Below are 26,403 nucleotides of genomic sequence, written 5' to 3'. Positions count from 1 at the left end.
TAGCCAAGATGAACACTGTGAGAATCTTATTGCCCCTAGCTTAATATTTTGATTGGGAACTGCTACAATATGATGTAAAATATGTTTTTCTCCATGGGGGCTTAAAGGAGGAAATCTACATAAATATAGCACTGGGATTTGAGGGTGAAGTGGGAAAAGTATGCAAGTTTAAGAAGACTCTTTATGGCTTTAAACAATCACCAAGAGCTTGGTTTGGTCGTTTTGCAAGAGTTATGGAAAAGTGAAGATGGAGCTAAAATGCGAATCATTAAAGGAGTTTGAAATAAAAGAGTTGGAAAAGTTGAATTATTTCCTTGGCATTGAAGTTGCATACATGTAATACCCCCGGAGTTAGGCTGGTACTAGGCCAGGTCCCGTGGATGCCGGTGTCAGGCAATCCAAGATTGAATAGACTGCTCATATTAACAATGTGTACATTCCTTTTCGGGAGCCCTTCTAAAAGAACTCTAGAATTAAGCGTGCTTGCTCTAGAGTAATTTGAGGATGGATGACACCCAGTGAAGTCTCCTAGGGTGCGTGTGAGTAAGGACAAAAGCACGTTGAAAGGACTCATGTTGACTTGTGGGGCCAGTCTACGATCCCGAAACGCCCGGTTTAGCGTGACTTGCGGGCCAGAGTGTCACAATTGGTATCAGAGTCAACATGCAACAGCCTGCAATCGTTGACCGGACTGCTGACAGGCCTAGCAATTGAGGGATCCTTGGGGTGCAACGGGGATGTTGCATTCTTATGTGGGGAGGATGTAATACCCCCAAAGTTGGGCCGGTGCTAGGCCAACTTCTGTGGATGAGCCGGTGCCAGGCCATCTGAGATTGAATAGACTACCCATGTCAATAATGTGCATATTTCTTTTCGGGAGCGCTACTGAAAGAACTTTAGAACAAACAGCTCTAGAGTAATTTGAGGGTGGGTGACCCCTTGAAAAGTCTCCCAAGGTGCGCGTAAGTGAGAACAGAAGCGCGCTGAAAAAACTCTTTTTGACCTATGATGCCAGTTTACGATCCCTACACGCCCAGCTTAACATAGCTTGTGGGTTGAGGTGTCACAATACCCCTCCCAATGAATCTTTATATCACAACAAAAATATGTTACTGATACATTGATGGAAATTGGAAAGGCAGGATAGAAACCTATCTCTACTCCCATGGATCTAAATCTCAAGTGCAGCTAAGAAGAGCCATTCATTGATAAAGCTATGTATCAGAGGTTGGTTGGCAAACTTATCTATATTGCCCATACTAAACCTGATATAGCTTGTTTTGTGAGTGTTATACGCCAATTTATGCATGATCCCAGAGAATCACATCTACATGAAAAATACAAAGTATTACACTAGTTGAAGAGCAGTCCGGGAAAATGAATTTTGTATAGAAGACACAATGCTCTTACTTTAGAAAGCCTACACAGATACAGATTATGTTGGATCTCTAGAGGATAGAAGATCAACTACCAGGTACTGCATTTTTCTTAGAGGAAGCTTACTAGCATGGAGAAGCAAGAAACCAATGTTGTAGCATGGTCATCGACGTTTGAATTTAGGGTTATTTCCTAAGGAGTATATGAAATGCTTTGGCTAAAAATGATTTGAAGGTTAAAATTGAAGGCCCTATTAAGTTGTACAGTGATAACAAGGCTTCTATAAAACATTGCTCATAACCTAGTATAGCATGAGAAGATAAAACACATTGAAATAGATAGACAATTATCAAACAAAAACTGGAGGCGGGATTGGTGTAATACTCACGGAGTTAGGCCGGTGCTAGGCCAACTCCTATGAATGAGCCGGTGCTAGGCCATCCAAGGTTGAGTAGATGTTAAATGGATTAAATAAACTACTTATGTCAACAATGTGCATATTCCTTTTCGGAAGCCTCACTGAAAGAATTCTGGAGTTAAGTGTGCTTGCTTTAGAGTAATTTGAGGATGGGTGACCCCTTGCAAAGTCTCCCAGGGTGCACGTGAGTGAAGACAGAAGCGCGTTAGAAGAACTCGTGTTGACTTGTGCGGCCAGTCTGCAATTCCGGCATGATTAGCTTTGCGTGGCTTGCAGGCCGGAGTGTCACAGTTGGTATCAGATCCAACATGCGATAGCTCGCAGTCGTTGACCGGACTGATGACGGGCCTAGCAATGTGCACATTTCTCTTCGGAAGCTCCACTAAAAAAACTCTAGAGTTAAGCGTACTTGCTCTAGAGTAATTTGAGGATGGGTAGCCCCTTGAGAAGTCTCGCAGGGTGCGCATGAGTGAGGACAGAAGCGCGCTGGAATGACTCATGTTGACTTATGGGGCCAGTCTGCAATTCCGACACGCTTGGCTTAAGGGTTGGGGTGTCACAGTTGGTAATGATTCTTGGGTTGCAACGAAGACGTTGCATTCTAAAGTGAGGACTCGTGTTGACTATTGGGACCAGTCTGCAATCCCGACACGCTTGGTTTGCAGGCCGGGGTGTCATAGTTGGTATCATAACCGACCTACGATAGCCCGCAGTCGTTGATCAGACTAATGATGGGCTCATGGGGCTAGTCTGCAATCCCTACACGCTTGGCTTGCGAGTTGGGGTGTCACAGCTGGTATCAGAGCCGACCTGCGATAGCCCTCAATTGTTGACCGGATTGATGACGGGTCTAGCAATTGATGATCCTTGAGTTGCAACAAGGACGTTGCATTCTAAAGTGAGGACTTGTGTTGACTTGTGGGGCCAGTCTGCAATCCCAACACGCTTAGCTTGCAGGCCGGGGTGTCACAGTTGGTATCAGAGCCGACCTGCGATAACCCGCAGTCGTTGACCGGATTAATGAGGGCTAGCAGTTGATGATCCTTGGGTTGCAACGGGGACGTTGCATTCTAAAGTGGGGGATGATGTAATACCCCCGGAGGTGAGCCGGTGACAGGTGACAGGCCATCCAAGGTTAATTAGATGTTAAATGAATTGAATAGACTACTCATGTGAACAATGTGCATATTCCTTTCGGAAGCCCCACTTAAAGAACTCTAAAATTAAGCGTGTTTTGCTCTAAAGCAGTTTGAAAATGGGTGACCCTTGTCAAAATACTTGGCTAGATTCATGTAGATGTAATTAATTAGATTTACAAATAAATTAATAGAGATACGTTTATTTAAATCCTTTAAATCAAGGGATAAGGATAGACTGATTTATTGGCTAGAATTTTGAGATTAGATTAGATTAGAAAGTTTTTTTTTTTTTTTTTTTCTTTATGTTTTTCTATATATGTATCTTGTAAAATAAACCAAAAAGATGGATCATTTTTTCGATTAATTTATTCACATCATATATATATATATAATATATTGTTATGAATGTATAAATATTCATACAAAATTTTTGGTATTAATAAATATGTGACCCTTCAAGAACACACTTCTACACATTCAAAATCAAGTGCGTGCTTGTCTTTATTATGATATGCTATGTATTGAATATCTTTTTCTGGATGATTTTTATCAGGTCACAACCATTTCAGAAAACCGAAAAATAACACATTATTGATTTTATCATGTTCATATATCAGTTTTTTGTTTTTTCATTTGTTTTTGGTTCTAGGCAGGTGCTCTTGTTCATGTGTACACAGACGGAACTGTGTTGGTCAAACATGGTGGTACTGAGATGGGTCAAGGTTTGCATACAAAAATTGCACAGATTGCTGCTTCTTCTTTCAATATTCCACTCGCCTCTGTATTTATATCAGAGACAAGTACTGATAAGGTGAAAAATAATTTTTTTTTGTGTATGTATATTATTCTCTTAGACAAATATAATATGATATGTGAGTATGAAATGAATTATAATTAATCTTGTATGTGTTTTGAAAACTTTCTAGATATCATGAGCTCATCGTTAGTCGTTACAATATCCAAGCTATAATGATAATCTGGTTACATTTGTTTCACCATTATCTGATGCCATAAAACAATTAATTCAAGCATATGCTTTTACACTCAGTGAGTCAGAGTCTTCTTGTGGGAAATATATACTATTCCCATGAACACTAGTTTCGACAGCAGTTACCAAAGAAAACTGAACCTCAAGGATCATTCTAAATGCTTGATTACAAGCATTAAATATTGAAATATTATACAACATATTATTCCTTTTGTTGGTCAACACATGCATGTAATTTGGGGCCACTAATATCTTTAACCTGTGGTGGCAATTTATATATTTGATGGTGATCGTCGGAAGTCTGGAATGGACAAGCCACTTATGTGGCTAATTACTCATTCAGGTTCCCAATGCCTCCCCAACAGCAGCTTCTGCAAGTTCTGATATATATGGTGCAGCTGTTATGGATGCATGTGAACAAATAAAAGCACGAATGCAGCCTCTAGCTTCCCAACAGAATTTTGGCTCATTCACTGAGGTAATTCATTGTTGCTCATTTCTATGCACCTTTCTCTCTGTTGTTCTTGCCTATACAAAGTCTGCTTAATTAAATTTCACAATATTCTTTAAGCAGCTGGCAGCAGGGATTCCTTTTTTTTTTTTTATCATTATTTTAATTTTTGTGATAAAGAATTATAGTGGATATTGCATGTGTTTTTGCATATGAAGAATGCAGTTTCATCGATCTAGTCTAGAATTCATACCTTTTATTTTTATATGATGGCTATTTATTTTTGGTTCATAGTCAGATTTTTATTTTTTTTTCTTTAATTAGGACTCTGTGGACAAGTAGTTCCAAGGGCTTGCCACTACAATTTGGCTTCTGTACTTATTCCAGCAAGTATCAATAAATAAAATGATCAGTCTAACAGTAACTAATTAGTCGAAAGTTACCAAAGGATGAGGAGATGAACAATTTCACAGAGCAAAAGACAAGCAAAGAAGATCTCTTACCACCTTCCTTCTACTTATGGTTATTTACTAGCTGTCAATTCCAGACTCATTAAGTTAATGATTTCCTTAGTTCTCTCATTTATTTCGGTAGAACTCATGGTTCTTGTACATGCATAACCTCTCCTTTCCCACTGCCTATTTCAATATATTAGGACATAAAGACATACTGCAATATACTGGGCAGAGACATACTCCAAATATAAGCATATTCTTCGCTTGACAAAACTACTTATTACTTGAATTTCTGTATAAAAACTATCACAATAACTGGTTAATGGTATACTTTATTGATCTATATCGCTTGGCATGGTCCTGAGTTGGTTTGTTGAGATTATTAACAATTTTTGCCCTTTTAAGGGTGTTTTAGAGCCAGAAAAGCTAAGGCAGATGCCACAAGCGACAGTCATATCCACTCACAAGCGGTGAGTCCATCGCCCAGAAATCTAAGGCAAGAGAAGCAAGCGGTAGCTTCCACCGCTCACAAGCGGCAGCCCCTCCCGCTCGCAAGTGACGCCCCAGACACCCACCGCTGCAGAGTGATGGCAACCCAACTGAAATATTGACTAAGTGTCCCAATTGCAGCGGGACAGCTATTCCACTACCAGCCAGCACAAGCAAGCCAGCCTAGCTGCGTTGATGTCCTCAAATCATCCGGAAAACGAGGAAAATCTGCGCCCTTACAAACCCATGCAAGCGGAGCGAGCACACTAGGAGTTATGGCCAGCAACTGCTTAAACAGAATAACTGTCATCAACTGCCTAGCGGTTGAAACCACCTTGTAATTGCTTGCAACCGTTATTTCTACCTGCTATAAATAGGGCCAGATACCTGTATGTAAATGTACTTCGATTGGAGTATACTAGCGATTTCTTTTTTTTACATTCTAGTTGTCTTCCTGTTCTCCAACTGTAAGGAGTTCTCCACAGGAATGGCCAAGGGAGAAGGGGAATCCCCTTCTCTCCTGGCCAATACTTTACTGCTTACTTAGTGTAGTTTATTGCTTTCATTTACGGTTTTGTAGAATTAGAAATTCCAGCTTTACTGGTAAGTAATGAAATATCATTCTGTTCTTCATCTCCATTTTCACACTTTTTCACATTTATATAAATCCTGATTTTAAAGAATTTCACTTCACTGGTTTAGAGCACAGAAAAATTGATTAGCCAAACCTTGTTTTTTGTCACAAATATTTTCAAGGTAGTTCAATGTAGTTAAGTACATGGGAGTCTTGTCGACCTGCTTAACTACTGGTTTAAATTCAGTTTTGTTTAAAAAGAGGTAACAGAAGGGTAAAACCACTAATGAGGCAGATTTGGGATAATTAATAGGGCATAGACGGTGGTCTATAAGGTCACAGAAATTCCTAGTGACAGTAGGGTTTCTTTTTTATAATGTTCCAATTCTGGGTGTCATTGAAGTCTTATTGTAAATCCCTTAAGGTCAGATACTAGTGATAAGGATTCTCTATAATTTGGTTTATATATTTACATCATCTTCTTCCCCCGCTTCCGTATTATACATATATGTCCGTTTAAACACCAACACCACTCGCTCATTTCATCCAGGAAAATCTAGCTATTAAGTAACGCACAGTTCAGACACAACACCTCTCATTCACTCTTTACCGCTTAATCTATACATATGTATATTCATTGTGCCACTCGCTCACCCCTCACTGGCACTCCACCGCTCACCTCCACGCTGCTCGCTTCCGCAATACTTTACCGTTTTTACTAACCGTTTTTCGTAGAATTAGAATTTTGATCCACTTGAAGTCGGATCCCTCAACTGCATTTTCTGCCACTTTTATAAAATCTGCACTCGATTTGAAATTCATGACATAAAATCTCTGTATTCGACCTGAAAACTCACTAGTTAAAGAGTATAAAATCTGGGCTCGTTTACAGAGACGTCTGGTCAGAGAGCTAACTAGAAAGAAAATCATGGCCAACCAAAGAAATGTTGTCGCTCCCTCTACTGTCGTCCCAGTTTTCTAGACTGCCGCTGGGAATTCTTCGAATTCTGCCACATCAGCATCTTCGCCCGACTGTCGTTCCCCACACGCTGACACCAACCGATGAACAGCTCATGAGAGCGATCGGCAACATCCAACAGGGAATGGCTTGGCTACAAGCGCACCTCGCTCAGGTGGAGAAAGCACAAGCTGCCCAGAGAGCATTCATCGCTTTCCAAACGGCCCAAGCTGCCAACGCCGCTGCAACACCCGCTATCATCACTCCCCCACCACCTACTGCTGAGCCTAACTAGAGGCCTGAGGGACACAGTGCTGCTGATCGCCCCCTTGCTGAAGTCCCCATGAACATTCACTATCAGTCCCTTCTGGATAATACATTTATTACAAGTTCTGCGTCCAGAGGCTCTGGCCATTATGAGGTGAAGCTAGCGCTCGTTAGCCTGGTGAGCCAGAGTCAATTCCATGGGCTGCTCAACAAAAGCCCGTATGAGCATCTTCAGAACTTCAACAGGATCGCTGTCACCTCTAAATCGCACGGGATCACGGAGGATGCTGCAAAATTAATTTTGTTTCCCTTTTCTCTAACTGGAGAAGCCAGGAAATGGTTCGATAGTCTCTATCCCATTCCTGCGACCTTCAAGGAAACAGCAGACCTTCGTGAGTAAATATTATTCTGTGTCAAAAATTATTCGTCAAAGAAATAAAATTCTGAGTTTCAAGATGACGAGTGATGAGACCCTTCATAGAGCATGGAGCCACTACAAACAATTGCTCCGCAACTGCCCGCATCACGACATCCGGACTTCATGGAGCTATAGATTTTCTACTCAGGAATCACGCCTGAATTGAGGATGTCCTTAGATGCAGCGGCAAGAAGCTCGCTGATGGGGCGTTGTGCCTCAAAAGCGAGGGCTTTAATTGAAAAAATGGCGGCCAATCAGACTAGTTGGCCAGAGACTAACAGGCCGGAGCCATCAAGGGGTCTATACTAGGTCCCTGCTTCAGTTTCTCACGACGCAGGGATATACAGTTTGTCTGTTCAAGTTAAAGAGTAGTCTAAGCTCGTGAAGCAGGACCTGCGCAGTAAAGGGAAGCAGACAATGAACGAGGCCAAGGTGATTGAAGAGTGCACCTATACAGACCAGCAAAGCTCGCAGGTTGCTGAGAGCTCATCTGAGGAGACTCAGAACCCAGCGGAGGTCTTTTATATGGCTGGCAGAAATGCCCCTCAGTTCCAGCAGTACAAAAAAGGGCATGGTCAAGGCCCTGCTGGACCGCGTCCTCAGCAACAATTCCAATGGTCGCAACAGTTCGTTGCGCAACAATATCACCAAGGGGGATTCTATCCACATCAACAACGTACTTTCAAACCCCCCATTTTCTGCAGCAGGCACCTGTTTTTGCCCAACCTCAAGCGCCACTGAGTCTGGAGGAACTCTGGAGGAACATAGAGCGCGCGAATCAGGAGTTCCAACGAAATACGTCTGCCTCGATCAAAATGCTAGAGATCCAGGTCGGACAAATAGTTGAAGCTATGAAGCTGAAGCTGAAATGAACGCTGCCTGGGACAATCGAGACTGTCTCGAACCAAGCAAAGGCCATAGAAACAATGAGTGGAAAGTGGACGCAATCGCTACAACTGCCAGACAGAGGTACTAATTCTTCTTCTACTCCTTTTGTTGCTAACCTATCTGTACGGGATGAAGTTATACAGATTCCAACCGAGGAAGAAGGTCCATCCCAGCCACGAGCGATACCAGCTGCTCGGGTGCCTAAACCGAAGGAAAAAGGTCCCGCTCAGCCGTTGGCTAGGGCTCCCTTTCCTACCAGATTTGGAAAAAATGACAATTCCAAAAAAATTGATAAGTTTGTGCATACTTTCCGTATTGTTAAAGTTATTATACCGTTTGTTGATGCTTTATCGCAAATGCCACATTACGCTAAGTTCATAAAAGACATCATCAATCGAAAACGGGCATTCTCGGACGAAACGGCAGCGGTGCGGCTAGAAAGTGTGTGCAGCGCCGTATTTAAGGAGGATCTCCCAAAGAAATTAAGCGATCTTGGGAGTTTGATCATTATTTGTACTATAGGCAATTTAGAGCCAATCAGAGCATTATGTGATTTAGGAGCAAACATCTATGCCCTTTACGATTTTCTTTAAATTAGGGCTTTATGAATTAGAAGCATGCAGAACTGTAATTCAACTTGCTGATAAACCAATAAGACTTCCGAAAGGAATTGTCCATGATGTACTAGTGCAAGTGAACAAATTTATTTTCCCTGCAGATTTCATAATAATGGAAATGAGCGAAGATCACGAAATTCCAATCATATTGGAGAGATCTTTCCTAGCCACCGCTCAAGCAACCATTAATGTCGCCCAAGGCGAAATAACACTGAGCTTAGGTGGTGATAGAGTCACATTTTCCATGAAAAAAACACTGTGCCTACCTCAAGAAGAAAATTGTGATTATATCGATGAGTTATCAACTTTTGAGAACTGTATAACACTTGAAACTCTGGAAGAATTTCAGATAATGGATCACTCGAGCTGGAAGCTGTCATGGATTCTAGTGGGGCAAGCGGTGAAAGATCAGCTCCCATGGAGTCTATTGAGGAAGCCAAGAGAGAACCAGCGAGCGATGTCTGCATAAAGGACGAGCTGAAGAAGTTACCTGAGCACCTTAAGTATATATACCTTGGCCCGGAGGAAACTTACCCGCTGATAATCTCCGCTTCACTACTGCCGGATCATGAGGCTCAGCTCGTCTCGCTTCTCAAAAGAAGGAAAACGGCGTTTGCATGGAAGATCACTGATATTAAAGGAATCGGCCCAGCGGTGTGTATGCACCATATTAGGCTGGACGCTGATGCAAAGCCATGCAGACAGCCTCAGCGGCATTTGAACGAGAATATGCAAGAAGTGGTAAAGAATGAGGTAATCAAGTTGTTCAATGCAGGAATCATTTACCCTATCAGTGATAGCCAGTGGGTCAGCCCAACCCAGGTGGTTCCCAAGAAAGGAGGCTTTGTTGAGCAGACAAGCGACGAGGGGGAGGTCTTTATGACAAGACCTGTCACTGGATGAAGGGTATGCATCGATTACAGGAGGTTGAATGCTGCAACAAAGAAGGATCATTTCCCGCTTCCGTTCCTTGATCAATGCCTGAAGAAGCTCACAGGACACGAATACTACTGTTTCCTCAATGGCTACTCAGCCTACCATCATATTCCCATCAAGCTGGAGGACTGTGAGAATACTACGTTTACATGTCCATATGGTACATTTGCTTATAAGAGGATGCTGTTCGGGCTTTGCAACGCTCCGGCCACCTTCCAGCGATGCATATACCATATATTTGGTGATCTCTTGGACCCCTGCGTAGAAGTGTTTATGGATGACTTCTCGGTATATGGCAAGACATTTTCCAAATGCCTGAATAACCTGGAAAAAGTACTTCTTCGCTGCATTGAGACTGAACTCGTGCTGAACTGGGAGAAGTGTCATTTAATGGTAAATGAAGGAATTGTCTTAGGCCATAAGATCTCAACTGCCGGGATAGAGGTAAACAAATCGAAAATTAGTGTAATCGAAAAGATGCCAGCGTCCTTGAATGAGAAGGGATTACAAAGTTTCCTTGGACATGCGGGGTTTTACCGTCGCTTCATCAAGGGCTTCAGTCAAATTACACAACCGCTCACTGCACTATTGTGCAGAGATTCTCACTTTGAGTGGTCAAGCGAGTGTGAGGAGGCTTTCCTTATTCTGAAGGAGAAGCTAACCACCACTCTTATAATTTCTGCGCCAATATAGAGCGAGCCATTCGAATTGATAACGATGCAAGTGATTATGCCGTCGGCGCTGTATTAGGACAAAGAGTGGAATCCAAACTTAATGTCATTTACTACGCAAGTAAATCGTTGGATTCTGCCCAGAAGAATTACACTACAACCGAGAAGGAGCTGCTAGCTATTGTCTTCGCTTTCGAAAAATTCAGGCAATATCTCATCGGAAGCAAGACCATTGTCCATACAGATCATGCAACGATCAAGTATTTGATGGAGAACAAAGAGACAAAGGCCCGCTTGATCAGATGGGTGTTGTTGCTCCAAGAATTTGACATAGAGATCAAAGATAAAAAAAGGAAAGGAAAATCATATGGCGGACCACCTTAGTTAAGGTAGGCAGAGGACATATCTCTTGAAATTAATGAATCATTCACAGACGAGAAGTTGTTCCTTGTACAAGCAAATGAGCCATGGTTTGTTGACCTGGCAAATTTTTTAACTACGGGGCAGTTTCCTGCGCATACAGTACAACGGGAAAAAAAGAGATTGCTCAGTTTGGAAAAAAACTATTTTTGGGATGAACCCTATTTGTTTAATATCAGCTCAGATAGGACAATCCGCCGCTGTGTAGCGGAATCTGAAATCCCGTTGATCTTAAACGAGTGTCATGGGTCCTATGTAGGAGGGCATTTCGCTGGCCTGCGCACAGCGGCCAAAGTTTTGCAGTCAGACTTTTTTTGGCCTATCTTACAAAAAGATGCTAAAGTCTTTGCCAAATCTTGCGACAAGTGTCAAAGGTTAGGCTCTATCTCAAAAAGAGATGAGATGCCCCAAACTGGAGTCTTGTTTTTGGATATTTTTTATGTATGGGAGATAGATTTTATGGGTCCCTTTCCGAACTCAAATGGAAAATTATACATTCTGGTGGCAGTGGATTACGTGAGCAAGTGGGTCGAGCGCAAGTGCTCCCAACTAATGATGCTTGATCCGTGATCCGCTTCTTAAAATATGCCATATTCCCAAGGTTTGAGGTCCCCAAAACTATAATAAGCAATGAAGGTACCCATTTTGTAAACAAGGCGCTGCAAACTTGCCTTCAACAATATGGTGTTCGTCAACATCTTACTACCCCCTACCACCCACAAACAAGCGGTCAGGTGGAACTTTCAAATAGAGAAATCAAACACATCCTCCAGACCACAGTAAATAAAAGTCGTAAGAATTGGACAAAAAAATTGGATGATGCGTTGTGGGCATATAGAACAGCCTTCAAAACTTCAATAGGAATGTCCCCATACAGGCTTGTGTATGGAAAAACCTGTCACTTACCTCTGGAACTCGAGCATCGCGCGTATTGGGCTATTAAGTATTTAAACTTTGATCTTCTCCCCGCACAGGAGAAGCACGCCAAAAGACTGCTCGACCTGACCGAGTTCCGATACCTTGCATATGAAAGCGCAAAACTCTATAAGGAAATAATAGAATTCTATCATGACAGGAAGTTGAAGAAGAAAGAATTCGCTGAGGGATCCAAGGTTCTGTTATATGATACTAGGCTTCACTTATTTCTAGGGAAGTTGAGATCACGGTGGACTGCGCCGTATATCATCAGACAAGTTCTGCCAAGCGGAGCCATAAGAATTAGTAATGTGGATAACCCCATGGAAGCGATTCCTTCCTTGTTAATGGAGCGAGACTGAAACCCTATATCGAAGGGCCTATTTTGCAGTAGGCCAATGCAGATCTTAACCTGGTGGAGGTTCAGAAACTCGTCCTGTGATGGAATTATAAACAATATCCAGAAAACCCTATCTTGAAAACGTCAAATTTACAGCTTTTCTTTACCGTTTTCATAATTTAAAGCTTTCCCTTACCGCTTTGATAGTTAGATTTTACAGTTTTCTTTACTGCTTTCGTAGTTAGAGTTCACAACTTTAGTTATTGTTTTTTATAGAATAGTGTTATTGCTTTAATAGTTAAGGGTATTGCTTTTTAGAAGTAAGTTTAACGTTTCGTTCCTTTAGAAAAATAGTTAGAATTTTAACTTCTAACCTAAGCCAGACCCAAGCCAATCGTCGTTTCACTTGTCACACTCTGATACTTACTGGAAGAGTAGTATCGCTCACCCAGTACCGCTTCCATCACCGCTTGTGTGTCACTAATAGGTATTTAGAAGTATTGTTTTACCCGCTCATCCGCCCTGAAAACCCACCCTTATACCTTTATATTAATACACAGTGGACTAGTCATCGCTCCGCTCACCCCTCCATCTAAGCGCCAGTAACTCTATAAATACCTCAGTTCACAGCCATTTTCCTCTTTTACCCTACAGTAACTTCCTTAAGAAGCTTCAGTAACCGCCATTTCTCTGCGCATAAAATTTAAAAAATCTCGATTCTTCAGCCAAAATTAGCTCAATCTAAGGTAAGATCTAGACTAACCTTAGTCAATAACTTCGATTTCATGGTTGATTTTCTCTGATTCAACGCAGAATAACACAGAATCTAAAATTATTTTCTCGAAAACTGTCTGTTCTTTAACTATTGCGAAAATTTTTATATCTTCGATTTCTGTGAAACTATGTCTGTTATCTGCTAGATTTAAATATAATAACTGATATACTTGCTTCGTATGGATCAACTTTACAATAATATGTATGTTTGGTGATGTTCTATGATTTTCTCCCTTTTTCGCAACGAAACACTCACTGTAGTGTTCTGTTTCGTTGTGAGGGGAGGAGTTAGGGTTCAAATCATTGAGATTTTGGAAATGATTGTCTGTATATGAATATTGTTAGCATTTTAGAACTATTTAGGCAGGATCTATAAATTTCTCAAATTAAACAATAAATCTGAAAACCCTAAGTCCAGAACAAGCTAACAAAATAGATCCAGGCAAGCGGGAATCGTTGCACAGGGAGTTTGAGAAGGTTGAGGAGAAAGACGAAAGGAGAATTCAAATAATCAAATCTACAGATAGGAGGAAAGTAGTAACCACAACCTCGGGGGTTGAATTTGTGGAACCAGCGCCGCCAGAGGCTTATTACAGAAGGAGGAGGGTACTTGAGTTGACAGAAGACTGGGGGAAGCTCAGAGAACTGAAGTCCATCCCATTCAAAAAGTTCATTCCAGAGTTCCCGGAAGATTACCTCAGATTTGAGTACACTGAGGAAATAGAGTAGAAGCATCCGGTGAGTGACTGGTGGTCAGACTACGAGGAGTTAAGGGACTTTCAGTTGAAGGAGTTGAAGGGCAAACTTGCCTGCCAGGACATTGGAGAAAAAATGAAAGCGTTCAGAAGCGAGAAGATCTTGAAGAAGAACGCCGCCGATGCTGCCAAGGATGTGTTGAGGTCCAAACAGTTCGACTCTGTACATTTTATTAACATCGAGGCAGCAACAGCGTATGAAAAGGCGAAGGCAATGGGGATCCTCTACGAGAGAGGATTTGACCCCGAGAGATCTCAGGCCCGCTCGCCGATTAGCTGAGGGAGCGGGGCCTGACCTGGTTGATCAGGAATCCCAGTGAACCAGTGGATGTGTCATTGGTGAGGGAATTCTATGCGAACTTTAGCCAAGCTGAGAGTTTACGAAATGTATACGTTAGAGGAAGATGGGTAGACTACTCAGCACGAAAGATCAATCGGGTCTTGGGATAGGAACACAACTACCCCACCCAGAAGATGAAAAACAGGCTGCAGGCAATGGAGAACTGCAGCTCTCTTGAGCTCCAGACACTGTACAGGACCTTCGTCACCACCCCAGAATATAACAAGAGAAACCTAAAATGCGGGTCGGTGGATGAAGAGAAGAAGGAATGGGTCAAGTGGTCGCTGAGCCGAATAATGATTACCACTCACACCACAGACATCCGTCCTGACTTTCTCCTTGCCTTGCGCTCGATTTTGGAGGAGACAGTTAACATTGATTTGGGCGCGATTATTGGCATAGATATCTGGGCGCGTAGAACTGTAGAGAGAACGCTGGGTCACGGTACCCTGATCACAGAACTATGCCGACGCGCGGGCGTTAACCTGCCCACTCCAGCCCCAGAACTACAGATGAGGCCGCTGCTCCTAGCAGTCTTCCACAAGGCATGGTTGAAGTCCAAGGGGTTCACCCTCATCCTCAGACAGAAAAAGAGGAAGGCGCAAGCAGCTGTACCTCTCCCTCCACCAAAAAGAAAAATGAAAGTTGTGGAGGAGGAAATAATAAGAGAAGAAGTGGCACCCCAAACTGATCCGGAAGAGGCCGCTACAGAGCCCGACTCTGAACGAACTATCTCCAATGAAACTCCCGCTGACGAGGAGGAAGAGTCCCTCCACTTTGCTCGGGAGATAGAGGAGGATTTATTCGGGGCAGAATAGGCTAAGAGGGATAAGATGGGAAAAGCTCCTGTGACAGCCGCTGGTGAGAAGAGGTCAAAGCGGAAGGAATACCCCGCTCTAGAGCCTGTCAAAAAGCCAAGGTTAAAAGAGGCACTACGAAAAAATCCAATACCCTCTCGGCGAGCGACAAGGCAGGAGAAGGGGAATGATAAAGAGGTGGAAGAGGAAGCGCATGAAGACATGATCCCGTTTTCCAGACATAGGAAGGGGATCACAATCAGAGAACCCACCGCTCAACCCAAACGACCTTCACCAGCGAGGCCAACATCGGAGGGGGTGCTGCTGAGTCCACTTGGCAATGAACCTATCCCCTTTAACCAGCAGGGGGCAGGCGAGCCAACTGCTGATGGACCAGGCAATGAAACCACACCCGTTAACCAGCCGGGAGCGGTGGAGCCTACTACTGTTGGACCAGAGAAGGAGCGGGAGACTATTATAATTGAAGAAACCATCGGCGGGATCGATGTCACAGTAGAAGCTTACAAAGAATATTCCGCCGAGGTCCCCGCTGCCACAACCGCTAAAGCTGCCAATGAAATCAAAAGGGTCGAGACAGTCATAACAAATTTTCTCATTCTGCAGGTGTCTCCACATAGCCCTAGAACGCCAATAACAACTAGAACACCCGTAGACACTCTGACTCCGGCATAAAAAAATCTGACAAAACAATCTTCGATGAGGAGGAGGATGAAGAGGAAAGAAAATTTCGGGAAGAACAAGCTCAGCTGCTCGCCGCAATGCAACAACTAGAACAAAAGCGGCAGTGTGAGCGACAGAAGAAAAGGAAGATGAAGGTGCTGGCCAAGTTGCTGAAGTACTGGAAGCCGCTCACCCAACTCCAGCTGCGATTCAGGAAATACTTGGAGCGAAAGAAAGCAGAGCAGCTGGAGTATGAAGCAGCGAGGCAACTTGTTTTCGTGAGGGACGTCACTCCTAAGCCAGCACCCGATTTCTTAAGAAAAGACGAGCCAGTGGACATCAGTTCGGCTGAGTCTGAGGGACAGTCACCATCACCCGCGGAGGCAAGCACATCAGCCTCTCGCGCGACTCTTGACACTTTAGAAAGATGACTTGATGAATTTGACACAGCCATGCTTACCAATACCTGATGACCCAAACACTGATAGACACATATGCAAGGAATTTGGCTGAGGGACTGGCCGCTGGCAGGAAAGCAAGCACTGCACTAGAAGCGCGTGTAAAGGCGCTGGAGACTCGAGCTGCAAGCTTGGGTGCATCTCAAATAGAGATTCTGAAGGCACTCTCAGCCATCACCCAGCAGAACGCAATCCTCATGGAACAACAGCTTGACACAACTCGAAGTCTCCAAAGAATGGAAAATCTAGTGCGGCAGCTGACAAAGAATTTTCCCCAGGGACGAGGACCATCAGGCGAGAAAAGAAAATAAAGAAAGGTCCTCTCCCGTGTACATAATTTCTGAAATGACAAGAGCTGTACAAAGAACAAATGATCAACGATACAACAATTTTTTTGGTAACAAGTGAAATTCATCTTTATTGTATGCTTACCATAATCTGAAGTATGTGTTTTTATTTGAGATACTTGTGATACCCCACTGCGTTAGCTCTATGATATGTTTTAAAGTAAAATTAGATAACTTACAAACACCAGACTGAGTAATTGTCCTTCGAACCTTTTCAATAATGCGAACATCGGTGTTAAACTAAGTAACAATGGATAGGACGTGAGGATTAGTGCCCCCTTCGTTTCAAATTTCCCATACTCAGTAGAGCAAGCAAACTTCTGCCTATCGACTTCGTTCACAAGAGATGACTTGAAAAGAAAAATCTTTAAATATGGTTTAAAACATGATGTCAGCAAAGCAAGGAGGACCTATCATTACAAAGGAGCTGAAAAGGCCTAGGTGCGCGAAAATCAAATAAGATTATGAGCAGACACAATGTTTGTTTGAAACTCTTGATTCAAAAAAAAAAAAAAAAAAATGATTCTCCGCACCCTTCGGCTGAAGGCTTCCTTAATCAAAAATAATTCCTGCTAAACAAACAAAGTAGACAATACCAGGATAACTCCATTCATGTTAAATCAAATGACAAGTTTGAATGCTTAAGGATCAATTGTCTCTATCCGAGATTCACCTTACTCCAAATCATGGCACTTATCGTAAGCAATACTTGACTGCAGTGAACAGAATGACTCTTTGGTCCCATAATTTAATTTGTTCCAGGACGAACAAAGGTTTAATGTGAGGAGGTTTGATGACTCCAAATATAAGCATATTCTTCTCTTGACAAAACTACGTATTACTTGAATTTCTGTATAAAAACTATCACAATAACTGGTTAATGGCATAGTTTATTGATCTATATCGCTTGGCATAATCCTGAGTTGGTTTGTTGAGATTATTAACAATTTTTGCCCTTTTAAGCGGTGTTTTGGAGCCAGAAAAGCTAAGGCAAACGCCACAAGCGACAGTTATCTCCACTCGCAAGCGTGAGTCCATCACCCAGAAATCTAAGGCAAGAGAGGCAAGCGGTAGCTTCCACCACTCACAAGCGGCAGCCCCTCCCGCTCGCAAGCGACGCCCCAGACACCCACCGCTGCAGAGCGACGGCAACCCAACTCAAATATTGACTAAGTATCCCAACTACAGCGGTACAACCATTCCACTACCAGCCAGCACAAACAAGCCAGCCTAGTTGCGCTAATGCCCTCCAGTCATTCGGAAAACGATGAAGATCTGCGCCTTTACAAACCCATACAAGCGGAGCGAGCACACTAAGAGTTATGGCCAGCAACTGGTTCTATAGAATAACCGTCATCAACTGCCTAACTGCCTAGCGGTTGAAACCACCTTGTAACTGCTTGCAACCGTTATTTCTACCTGCTATAAATAGGGCCAGATACCTGTATGTAAATATACTTATACTAGCGATTTCTTTTCTGTGCATTCTAGTTGTCTTTCTGCTCTCTGAGAACTCCAACCCTGTAAGGAGTTCTCCACATGAATGGTTTTGCTGCTTACTTAGTGTAGTTTATCGCTTTCATTTACGATTTTGTAGAATTAGAAATTTCAGCTTTACTAGTAAGTAATGAAATATCATTCTGTTCTTCATCTCCATTTCTTTCACACTTTTTCACACTTAAATAAACCCTAATTTTAAAGAATTTCACTTCACTGGTTTAAAGCACATAAAAATTGATTATCCAAGCCTTGTCTTTTGTCACAAACATTTTCAAGGTAGTTCAATGTAGTTAAGTACGTGAAAGCCTTGTCGACCTGCTTAACTGCTGGTTTAAATTCAGTTTTGATTAAAAAGAGGTAACAGAAGGGTAAAACCACTAATGACGCAGAATTTGGGATAATTAATGGGGCATAGACGGTGGTCTATTAGGTCGCAGAAATTCCTAGTGACAGTAGGGTTTCTTTCTTATAATGTTCCAATTCTGGGTGTCATTGAAGTCTTGTTGTAAATCCCTTAAGGTCAGACACCAGTGATAAGGATTCTCTATAATTTGGTTTATATATTTACATCATCTCCTTCCCCCGCTTCCGTATTATACATATATGTCCGTTTAAACACCAACACCGCTTGCTCTTTTCATTCAGGAAAATCTAGCCATTAAGTAACACACAGTTCAGACACAACACCTCTCATTCACTCTTTACCACTTAATCTATACATACGTATATTCGTTGTGCCACTCGCTCGTGTCCCATTTGCTCGCCCCTCACTGGCACTCCACCGCTCACCTCTGCGCTGCTCGCTTCCGCAATACTTTACCGCTTTTACTTACCGCTTTTCATAGAATTAGAATTTTGATCCGCTGCAAGTCGGATCCCTCCACTGCATTTTCCTCCGCTTTTATAAAATCTGCACTCGATTTGAAATTCATGACATAAAATCCCTGTGTTCGACCTGAAAACTCACCAGTTAAAGAGTATAAATAACTATAATAACTACTCAGGGTCTACAGCCACCAATGTTTACCATATCTAGTCATTTTCCATAATCCACCCCATTATTTTCTTCGAATAAAAATTCTCTATGAATGCATATACACAAAAATTATAATTTTTAGTTATCAAGTTCGAAGGGGCTTGCCACTATAATTTGGCTTATGTACTTATTCTAGCAAGTATCAATAAATAAAATGATCAGTGTAACAGTAACTAATTAGTCGAAAGTTACCAAAGGATGAGGAGATGAACAATTTCACAGAGCAAAAGACAAGCAAAGATGATCTCTTACCACCTTCCTTCTACTTATGGTTATTTACTAGCCGTCAATTCCAGACTCATTAAGTTAATGATTTCCTTAGTTCTCTCATTTATTCCCGTAGAACTCATGGTTCTTGTACATGCATAACCTCTCATTTCCCACTGCCCATTTCAATATAGGACATAGAGACATACTTCAATATACTGGGTAGATTCAATTAAGATTGACTTCTCCAATTTAGCTGAACCATGGACTACAAAACTACTTTTTGTTCCCAGTTCCTTTACCAGGCTTCTAGGTGCACGTGGCTACAGTATTAGAGTAATGTCGACCAGGAAAGTGGGCTGCCTCAAATCCCATCAATTAGTGATTCAGATTGAATTGTTTGTTTGGAGGATTTGGATGATATCTACTATTCTTCCAAAAAAATTTCATGCAAAACATAAAATCAAACATCTATTTTGTATTTTCAATATCATATTAAAAATTAATTTTATATTTAAATCACATCAATACATATTTCTATCTCATCAAACAATTATTCTAATTCAAAATTTACTATTCAAAAACTAAAACCAAAATCCAAACCACCAAACAAACAAAAGTACTTCTTGCAGCGGTTTCAACTTAATCCTCTTCTAAGTTCTCTATAACTGAATGAAGCACCTTTAAAGAGTTTGAATACTATTGAAAAACAGTTATCTAATTGCTTTATATAGGAGTAATGCAAGGTTTATTATGAATTTTGTGAAGTAGGAGTTATAACAACATTTGTCATATGAAACGAAGCTCTAATGTTGTAAATTTATTGCCTCGATAAACTTTTAAAATTGTTAGACGATATAAATGACTTTCTCATCTAAAAACTTAAACTATTAGGGATATGTATATTTATCTATTTATCTATAAACGGGAGTCAATCAACATGCCACTTCACATGCAAAGGAATATGCGCCACCATATGAAACTTGCACGTGGACAACGACAAATAGGGATGACGGGACTCAAACACGAGACCTATGACTATGGTACCATGTTAATTAATATAAACGACCATCTCATCTTGGGATACGCATAATTTATTTATTTATTTACGAACGGAAATAAACCAACAAAAATATATCTGAACATGTTACATGGAGTTTGTTTGCGGAAATTTATGCTACTTCCAAATTGTCCCTTTACTTTTTTTTGTTATTTTTTCTAGTTTAAATCCTACATGGAATGCTGATATTCATGGCTGGTCATGTGCCTCGTAAAAGTCTCAATTTCAACTTATTATGCAATAAATTGATTATTGGTCCTTTCTTTTATTTTTTATCACTGACCTACGCTGTTTGGCTTTACACCAGCTTGTCAAGGCATGCTACATGGAGCGAATAAACCTTTCTGCTAATGGGTTTTATAAGACACCTGATATTGGCTTTGACTGGAAAACTGGTAAAGGGTCTCCATATAATTATTTTACTTATGGAGCTGCATATGCTGAAGTTGAAATTGACACATTAACGGGAGACTTCCATACAAGGAGGGCTGATGTGATTTTGGATCTTGGAATTTCTCTAAATCCAGCACTTGATGTTGGACAGGTTGGTTTTTGTTTGTGTTCACTTTATCTTCAAATTGAATCCTTTTGCAAATCCCCATGGTTCAAGCCTCTCATATAAGCTGATTATAGCTACAAATTAACTAACTGTTATGGATGCCACATCAGCCATAGGGGATAAGGAAAGCTGCTTCTTTTACTTGTTTGAGATCACATTATGACCATGAACCAACGGAGGTTTGGATGATGTTTCATTGGTCCACAATTGAACCATATTTGGACAGATAAAGTGTAGCTCACAAGCTGGATGAAACTTTTTCTTAAACTACCTGAAAGGAGGCACATAATGTTTTAGGATTATTTAACAAGCAATTCATAACCAATATAGGCCCAGGCAAACAAATTGAGTATTAAAGGATGTAGGTTAACCTTGATGGGTCGTTCATTTGTTCTTGTGTTTGACTAGAGCTCACAATGATAGATTTCTTATTCCAAAGCATAGTTTCAAACTTTCATATATATGGAATGGGAAGCAGTGAGGGCTTTAGGATACTAATGTATGCTAAATTATACTTTCTCCGTTCCGGTTAAATTGTCTGCAATACTGTAGATCTGAAAATTTACGTAAATTATAATTAGTAAATAATTAACAAGTACATTAGTAAAATTAACTATTGTATGATAAAAATAATTAGATTAAGATCATGATAACTAAATAGTTTAATTAAAATTAAAAAAATTATAAATTATAAATTTTAAAATGTGATTAAAGTGTGGATCTAGCATTCCACAACATGAAAATGTGGAGAGCAATTATATTACATAATCCTAAAAGAAGTTTCTAAACTCTAGCTTTGGTTGATAAATGCCTTAAAACTCTACTTATGTACTCACGTTCCATTCCAACAATGTCTTTAATTTCCATGGGTATAAGATAAGTTGAAATCTCATCTAGTGAATCGTTGCAATATGACATGTCAAGGAGGCACAACTACCTCCCAGCGATGTTTGTGATCCGCACAATATGTTTGTTCTTATTTTTTCACCAAGTTCACTCCCAATTCTAAGAAATTCCAATCACTGCTTGTACTTGTGATAGCTCGTTTCTTAAATACAGTTGATGGTTCATCCACAGATTGAAGGGGCATTTGTACAAGGTCTTGGGTGGGTGGCTCTTGAAGAGCTAAAATGGGGTGATGATGCTCATAGATGGATATCACCAGGATGTTTGTATACATCCGGGCCTGGTAATTACAAAATCCTTCCATTAATGACGTCCTCTTCAAATTTAACATCTCCCTTCTCAAGGTAAGCACACTCATCTTTTTTCTGTTCTTTGAACTTGCTTGTATTTATATTTCTTTTCTTTAAAATATGCAATCCCACGCTATTTCATTGGCCCAAGAAAGGCACTAAAAACTGGAACCAAACAAATACCTTTTCCCTCCATACAATTGGCATGACTCTCCATGGTTTTACTTTTCACCACTAGTGTGTTGTCAAATCCGACATGTGGCTGTTAGGTCTATTTATCATTTATTGTTGATGTAGAAATGTATTCCATGGTATCAAATCCATCAGATGAACAAATTGTATACGACTATTGTATTCATACACAACTATTCTTGTGTGTCCATACTCTGACAAACTGTCGATCCATACTACTCCCTTTAGCTCTCATTTCTGTTTTATGAGAGTTAATTTTGGTGACTGAATCATTCTTAAATATACGACTATTTACAGGATACTCCTAATGATAAGGCCATTCACTTATCCAAAGCAGTGGGAGAGCCCCCATTTTTCCTTGCCTCATCCGTTTTCTTTGCCATCAAGGATGCTATTATAGCCGCACGGGCTGAAGTAGGCCTCACTGACTGGTTCCCTTTTGACAATCCAGCAACTCCTGAACGTATTCGGATGGCTTGTGTAGATGAATTCACAAAAACCTTCTGTGATTCTGACTTCCGCCCTAAACTCAGTGTTTAGGATCAGTCCAGGACAGTGCAGTGGTAATTTCAAGACAGACTTATTGCTGCATCTTATTATCCTGAATGGCACCATGAAATTCTCGCATTCAGTGGTAATTTTGTGTCTTCAAGTTGTTAAGACTTCTGATCTCATTCAGATTATAATTTGTTGTTGTAATCACACCAATTCCGCAGCTCGCATTGACACTGGTTTATGTCATATTTTGATTTATCTAAAACATTTGATTGAGCAATGGTCTTTCATATGTGATCTGTAATAAATAGACTTCTAAAGTTAAATATGAAAGAAATTGGCCGAATCAGTTCTAGTCTATGCTCTCTTTAGAAAGCTTGACAGTCAGCCCTTTGCTGTGAAAAACATCAAATGGGAACAAGAATGAGGGTAAGTTCTTACCTCCTGCTCTGTACTTGCTTTCAGCATCTTGTGATTAACCATATTTGGCTCCTCTATATTTTCCGTTTATGAAATGCCTGTGATTATCGCTGAGGGTATTGGTGGCTTGAGAGATTTCAATTACATCTAGTCTTGGTATCGTTGCTTGTTTCGTTTTCCATGAATGCATGGCGAAATGTATGAGATAGCATAATGGCTTTTAGTATAGGATTTGTTCACTTCCTTTTTGGAAAGTAAAATGATACTAGTTGAAAAATTCTTACAATGACAATACTAGTCATGTGGCCTCATAAAATCTTGTTTGCAGTACGTGTTCCGTGTCTTGAGACTTATTTACTTGTAAGATTTTGATTTTGAATAGTAAAGTTTTAAATTGAAATAGTTATTTGTTGTGAAATAAATATATATTGATGTGATGATTTGAATGTAAAATTTGATTTTAATGTATAATACTAAATAAAAAATAGGTATTTAATTTTATGTTTTTGAGAAAAAAAAAGGTAGAATAATAAAATCGAAAATCAAATTCCACAAGTAAACATAAATTTTTAACATGATCTGAACTCACTGATTATTCCATTAGATCTTCCACACATTTGAATTCTTGTCGGGAATAAATAAGCTTAATTCTTGTCATGTTGATAAGTTGTTTGGTACCCCTCTGCTTGTCCCAAATTCTGAGCTTGGAATGAGCAGTTAAAAAAAGAACGCTCCATCTACATTATACACGTGTCTATTTATACATCTAATAGGTGATGATACAGATGAGGTTAAAGTGGGAGTGGAGATGGGATGCATCATGACCCATTGGTTGTATATATACACACGTGTGTATATATAAAAGTCACATATGTGTACTTTATGCATACACACGTGTGTATGTACATACTTTTATACATACACACGTGTGTATGTATACACCTAATAGGTGATACATATGAGGTTGGAGTGGGAATGTAGCTGCTGATCTAATCCCAAAACGAGATCAGACCATTTTCATCATCACCTATCGGGTATAGATATACATACATGTGTATGTATAAAGGATACAGATAGGGCTGAGATCGGGATGGGGCTGCTGATATGATCCCAATGCATGATCAAATTAGCACCATCAAAAGGCACCTAGCACCATCTGCATAATCATCCATTAGGTGTATATATATGTATGTATGTGCATGTATATAAATAAAGTTACTTTATATATACATACGTATGTATATATACACTAAATGGGTGATGATGCAAATGGGACTAGGGTTGGGGTGGGGACTACTGATTTGATCCCAAAGCAGGATCAAATCGGCTTTATCAAAAGGCTCCTAGCCCCATTTACATCATCACATTGGTTGTATACATATACGCATGTATGTATATATACATGCAATGCCAATGGGTGATGATGCGGATAGGGCTGAGAGCTTTTTTATGCTTTACACCCCATCACCTTTTGAGTGTATATACAAAATCACTTTATAAAATACACCATGTGTATGTATATATGCAGATGGAACTACGTACACATGTGTGTATATATACATTTAATAGATGATGATGTAGATGGGCTGAAAGCATTTTGATGTTGTAGATTTTATCTTTAAGACATACGTACACCCAATAGATAATGCAAAGGGGTTGGGCTGAGGTGCGACTGCTAATCTGATCCAAAAGCAAGATCAGATCAACAATATTAAAAGACTCTAGACCCATCTAAAAATCCAATGGGTGATGATGCAGATAGGGCTAGAGCCTTTTAATGCTTTGGGATCAGATCAGCAGCCCCACCCCAGCCCCATATGCATAATCACCTACGTGCGTATGCATTAAATCACTTTATATATACACACTTGTGTATATATACACTCAATAGGTGACGATGCAGATAGAGTTAGGGTGGTGTTGGACTGTTGATCTAATCAACAATATCAAAAGGCTCATAGCCCCAACTGTATCATAACCCATTGGGTATACGAGTGTATATATAAAATGACTTACTTTAGACATACACATATGTGTAATTTGCATATACATATGTGTGTATACACCAGATAGGTTATAATGCAGATCGAGCTAAGGTGAGGTGAGGTGAGGGTGGGGCTGTTGATTTAATCCAAATGCGGACTTAGATAAGCAGCATCAAAAGGCTCCTAGCCCCATTTAAATCATCAATAATTGGGTGTATGTATACGTACATACATGTGTACTTCATACATGCACATGTGTGTATTTATGCTTTGGGATAAAGTCAGTAGCACTGAAAGACTCTCAGCCCCATCTGCATCATCATCCATTGAGTTTATTTTATATATATATACACGTGTGTATATATACGCACAATAAGTGATGACGTGGATGGGACTGGGGTGGAGGTGGGCTGTTGATCTGATCCCAATGTCAAAAGGCTCTCAGCTTTATTTACGTAATCACCCATTAAGTGTACCTTATACATACACACCTGTGTATATAGACATCTTGAGTGGGGTGGGGCGGGGCTGTTAATCTGATCCCAAAGTAGGACTAGATCAGCAGCATCAAAAGGTTCTCAGCCCCACCTGCATCATAACGCATTGGGTGTGCGAGTGTATATATAAAGTGACTTTATACATACAAATATGTGTACTTTATATATATACACGTATATATGTATATACACAATAGGTGATGATGCAGATGGAGTTAGGGGTGGGAGTGGGGTTGCTGATCTGATCCAATATGAGATCATATCAACAACATCAAAAGGTTCTCAATCCCATTTGCATCATCACCCATCGGGTGTACTTTATACATATTTACCTAATAGGTGACGATGGGGTCGCAACATCAAAAGTCTCACAGCCCTATCTCCATCACAACCCATTGTGTGTACGAGTGTATGTATAAAGTAACTTTATATATAGACGTATGTATATTTTTTATATATATATACATGTGTGTATGTATACACACAATAGGTGATCGAGATGGGGCTCGGGTGAGCGTGAGGCTGTTGATTTGATCCTAATGCGAGCTCAAATAAACAGCAATAAAAGTCTCCCAGCCCATTTTATCATTACCCATTGGTTGTACTTTATACATACACACGTGTGTATGTAGACACACAACATGTGATATAATGCAGACGGGGTTGGGAGTCTTTTGATGTTGTTGATCTTATCCTAAAGTATACATATTATGCTGCCAATATATTATGATGCAAATTGGGTTGGGGTGGGAGTGAGGTTTTGATCTTATCAGAAAGCAGGAT

At 40.6% G+C, this 26,403-nt stretch overlaps 1 protein-coding gene across 1 annotated transcript in view; it reads left to right on the top strand.

The window, feature by feature from the left end:
• LOC127259152 (xanthine dehydrogenase 1-like) overlaps positions 1–23,142 on the top strand; it is a 38,452-nt gene extending 15,310 nt beyond the window's left edge. The window contains 6 exon segments of the mRNA XM_051286299.1: positions 3,584–3,745; positions 4,266–4,400; positions 20,584–20,820; positions 21,913–22,033; positions 22,036–22,085; positions 22,521–23,142. Of these exon segments, the coding sequence (XP_051142256.1) occupies positions 3,584–3,745; positions 4,266–4,400; positions 20,584–20,820; positions 21,913–22,033; positions 22,036–22,085; positions 22,521–22,763 (948 nt within the window). The 3' untranslated portion in view covers positions 22,764–23,142.
• The last annotated feature ends 3,261 nt before the right edge of the window (positions 23,143–26,403 follow it).

The sequence above is a fragment of the Andrographis paniculata genome, unplaced genomic scaffold, assembly GCF_009805555.1.
Source record: "Andrographis paniculata isolate CXL003 unplaced genomic scaffold, ASM980555v1 Contig5END, whole genome shotgun sequence".
NCBI lineage: Eukaryota > Viridiplantae > Streptophyta > Magnoliopsida > Lamiales > Acanthaceae > Andrographis > Andrographis paniculata.
The sequence above is the reverse complement of the archived record's forward strand: the minus strand, read 5'-3'. Positions and strand labels throughout refer to the sequence as shown.